Source organism: Trypanosoma grayi, assembly GCF_000691245.1.
Source record: "Trypanosoma grayi strain ANR4 Tgr_1281_V1, whole genome shotgun sequence".
In the NCBI taxonomy this organism is placed as follows: Eukaryota; Euglenozoa; class Kinetoplastea; order Trypanosomatida; family Trypanosomatidae; genus Trypanosoma; species Trypanosoma grayi.
The window spans coordinates 1-3,654 of record NW_008826900.1 but is presented as its reverse complement, the minus strand read 5'-3'; the positions used below and the strand labels follow the sequence as shown (position 1 = coordinate 3,654).

The following is a 3,654-nucleotide window of genomic DNA, read 5'->3' as shown; positions in this document are numbered from 1 at the left end:
GAAGCGATAGGTTCACCACCAGGTGTGCGAAACTCTCTCGAATCGTTGGGATTGAAGCTGATATTTCTGGGTTTTCTGTATATTTGTCTGGTGTCATGATTGCTGGTGGGATGTTTTGTTGTTGGCACACACCATGTGGGTTCACCCTGTCAGCTTCTGTGTTGATGGAAGATAGCGGTTTCTGTTGTTGCTGCCTTTATTGTTGTTGTTTTCTTTTCATTTTCGTTTTCTTTTCTGAATATGTGAAGTGCAGCAGAGGATTGCACAATGTGGAGCCTCGTCATAGTCGCTCTAACAGTTGCGTTGTTGCTCTGCTCTGATGAAAGTCTCGCTCTTCTGGAGCACCTGTGCATCTTCGACAAACTCAGGCGGCACGGGGACGTACTGCCGATCGCAGTGGTGCGTGAGACTGCTCGCAAAGGGGAAGGCCTGTGGCACCTTTTCACCGCGGCCGTGCCTGGCTGGGCGCCGATCCGCATCAAGGTGTTCACGGAAGACATGAAGAGCCCGGATAAGTATTGCACTAAAGAAGGGGAGATGCGTCCGGACTTTCGCGGGGAAAATGTCTTGTGTCAGAAAGGCGATATATTAACACCAGAGAGGAATGCCACAATCATAAACGAGCTAATCCCCGCCGCGGTCAAGCTGCACGCTGATCGACTTCTTGTTCGACCCGTGATGGGCGACTTGGTTGTGCCTGAGTTCAGCGGGGGATTGTGTATGCATTTTGCAATACCTTCAAGTCATCACAAAGCTGGTGTGTCCGATGCCGACATGATTCTTTACGCTGCTGCTGGCCCGACAAACGGAATGACACTCGCGTGGGCAATGACTTGCTCTTGGCTGAGGAGTGGTCGTCCAGCTTCTGGTGTCATGAATTTTGGTCCAAAATCCATTACAGCCACATCACTTAGCATTCGAACGACTGCCCACGAGATTGCGCATGCTCTTGGGTTCAACTACGAACAGATGGTAATTTTGAAGATGATATCCACTGTTAGAGGCGTGCGCGGAAAGAACTCCGTGATGGTGGTGTCGTCACCAAAAACAAAGGAGATGGCACAGAAGCACTATAACTGCAGTACTGTTGAAGGTATGGAGCTGGAGGACGAGGGAGGTCAGGGGACAGCGCGTTCCCACTGGGAGCGGCGCAATGCCAAGAACGAGCTGATGGCTGGAATGAGTGGTGCTGGTTATTACACTGCGCTAACAATGGGAGCGTTCGAGGACATGATGTTTTACAAAGCCAATTGGGGAATGGAAGAACATATGAGGTGGGGCCACAACTCGGGCTGCAAGCTGTTGGAAGAGAAATGTTTGGTGAATGGTGTCTCTGCTTATCCAGATATGTTTTGTAACAAATCTACTGGGGGTGCCATGCATTGCACGTTTGACCGTCAGGCATTAGGGTACTGCTCTTTGGCTTCGCATGAAAAGCCCCTTCCCGAAGAGTACCAGTACTTTGAATCACCCTCCGTTGGCGGCCAAGCAGAGGCACTAGAGGACTATTGTCCCACCATCTTTCCACATGCGAATTATTGGTGCGCTGATAGTTCTGGTCTCACTGTTCCTGGGAGTCGTATGGGCCCGACGTCTCGATGTCTGAAGGGTGATGCCCTCCATTTGGATGCGAACGCCATTGGTGACGTGTGTGGGGAAGTTTCATGCAATGATGGCACGGTGAGTGTGCGGTACCTTGGCGACGATACCTGGTACCCATGCCCCGAGGGTGGCCACATTACGCCCAACGTGACCTTTTTGAGCGGGCGCATTCTCTGTCCAAATTACGCCGATGTGTGCATCACACACCCCAACGGTAGCAGTGGTATTTGCCCAACCAACTCATCAGGCAAATGCACCCGCCTCAGCAGTAGCCGTGCACGTGCAATCTTTGAAACGTTCATCGATAGTGAAGTATTCGATAAGATGCTCGTGGTGTTAGCTTTTATTTGGCTGTTTTTGTTAATCCTTCTCATTTGTGAAGCAGCGTCGCCTCTGTTGCCCTCCAGCTCGTGGTACACAAGCCACATCGCCGGCGTTGTGCAAATACTTGCCGCACTACGTCGCCGAAGATTATCATGTAAGGGAAACGCCACTAGTGGGAGTAACCCTTGCCTTGCGTGATACCTTTTCACACACATACACTTTGAAGGCGAAGATCTTTTTTCTTTTGTTCATTGGTTTGCTTTATGGATCCCCTTCTCACCTTCGGGAAAGAGAGCCATAACCCTTCTTTTCGACTTTTCTCTTTTTTTTTTCGCTTGTTGCACATCTGCTTTATACATTAATACATCTTGTAGGTTTTTTTTCTTTCTTTCTTTCCTGTGAGGTCTTCCGCTGAACTCATTCTATCATTTAATTCCCCTGAAAAGAAAAAAACATTCTTGCTCTACATATACAGACCTTTTTTTTTATAGCTGAATCCAATTTGCTTTCACGGCAGCTTGATCTATGCACCGCAGCGAAGCTCACCACTTTGAGGACTAGCGCAGGCGCATATGCCACGATGGCTTTCAAGATTGCCAAATCCATGAGTGTATACATTTTTTTTTCTCCGGTTTGTGCAAAGAGCACCGTGGTGAATCGTTGTCTGTGCACTTAGCGCTTTTGCGTCGAGGTATGTGCCATACTTCTTGGTGTGTACAATATATGTGCTGTGGTATGGATTTGTTACACTTGTTTTTTTGATTGAATATTGTATCTGGCTCCCTCTAATTGCCCGCGTTAAGCTGTGCCGTGTGTGTCGCTATGGAGTAAATTCAATAGCGGGTGGCTGGTCTTGTTGTGCCAACTACCTGATTACTCGGTTTATCCTTTACACTGACGTGACGTCAGGGCTTCTTTGCGGCACCACTGTGTTTCTCTTTTACGACTGCATGTGAGAGCAGCGGTGGGTGTGCTTCTTCTTCTCCCAATTTTTCCTGTGATCTAAAATAGAGGACGGCCACAAAAGAAAGAAAACATATTTTGTCTCTAGGAAAATCATCATGTCTAGTTCCAAGGATGCTAAACTGATTATTGCAGGTTCAACAGGCTTAATCGCCGTTGTTGCCGGTGCGTTTGGTGCCCATGCTCTCCAAGACCGCCTATTGCCCAAGCAGCACAACGCTTGGACCACTGCTGTAAAGTTCAACCTCCTTCACGCCGTTGGGGAGATTGCTGTTATTGGCGTGCTAAAGTGTGTGGACCCACAGAGCCCAGCAGGCAAGCATCTTACCCGTGCATTCTACTTGTTTGCTGGTGGAACAGCACTCTTTTCAGGCTCTATCTACGCCCTCTGTCTTGGTGCTCCAAAGATGATTGGGCCAGTGACGCCTATAGGCGGTGTTACGCTCATGCTCGGATGGATCTCCGTTGCCCTAGCCGGTTTGTGAGAAGACTCATCCGCTACTAATTCTTTTGGTGGTATGGATTATAGCATGAACGTGTACGAGTAGTATTTGAAGTGTTATTTTCTTCACTCACTCTGTGTGGAGTGTCAGAAGACCGTGTGAGCCCCTTTAGGGTTGAGGTTTTGTGGCGTCCCATTACGAAAATAAAGTCTCATATGGCTCTCACTTCACTTATCTCTTGCATGTGAAGGTAAGCACTCCAAGAGGAAGCAAAAACAACAGTATATTGTTTAAGAAGGAAGATATGCCCAAGGTGAGAAAC

At 48.3% G+C, this 3,654-nt stretch overlaps 2 protein-coding genes across 2 annotated transcripts; both read left to right on the top strand.

Moving 5' to 3' along the window:
* Positions 1 to 267: 267 nt before the first annotated feature.
* On the top strand, positions 268 to 2,124 carry DQ04_12811010 (putative surface protease GP63; the record flags this gene model as incomplete). Its single annotated transcript, XM_009316823.1, has 1 exon — positions 268 to 2,124. The coding sequence occupies one exon, from the start codon at positions 268 to 270 to the stop codon at positions 2,122 to 2,124; it is 1,857 nt and encodes a 618-aa protein (XP_009315098.1).
* Positions 2,125 to 2,987: 863 nt separating this feature from the next.
* DQ04_12811000 (membrane protein) lies at positions 2,988 to 3,374 on the top strand (the record flags this gene model as incomplete). The annotated part of the gene is made up of 1 exon (XM_009316822.1): positions 2,988 to 3,374. One exon carries the CDS (start codon positions 2,988 to 2,990, stop codon positions 3,372 to 3,374), a length of 387 nt encoding a protein of 128 aa, XP_009315097.1.
* Between the last annotated feature and the right edge of the window lie 280 nt (positions 3,375 to 3,654).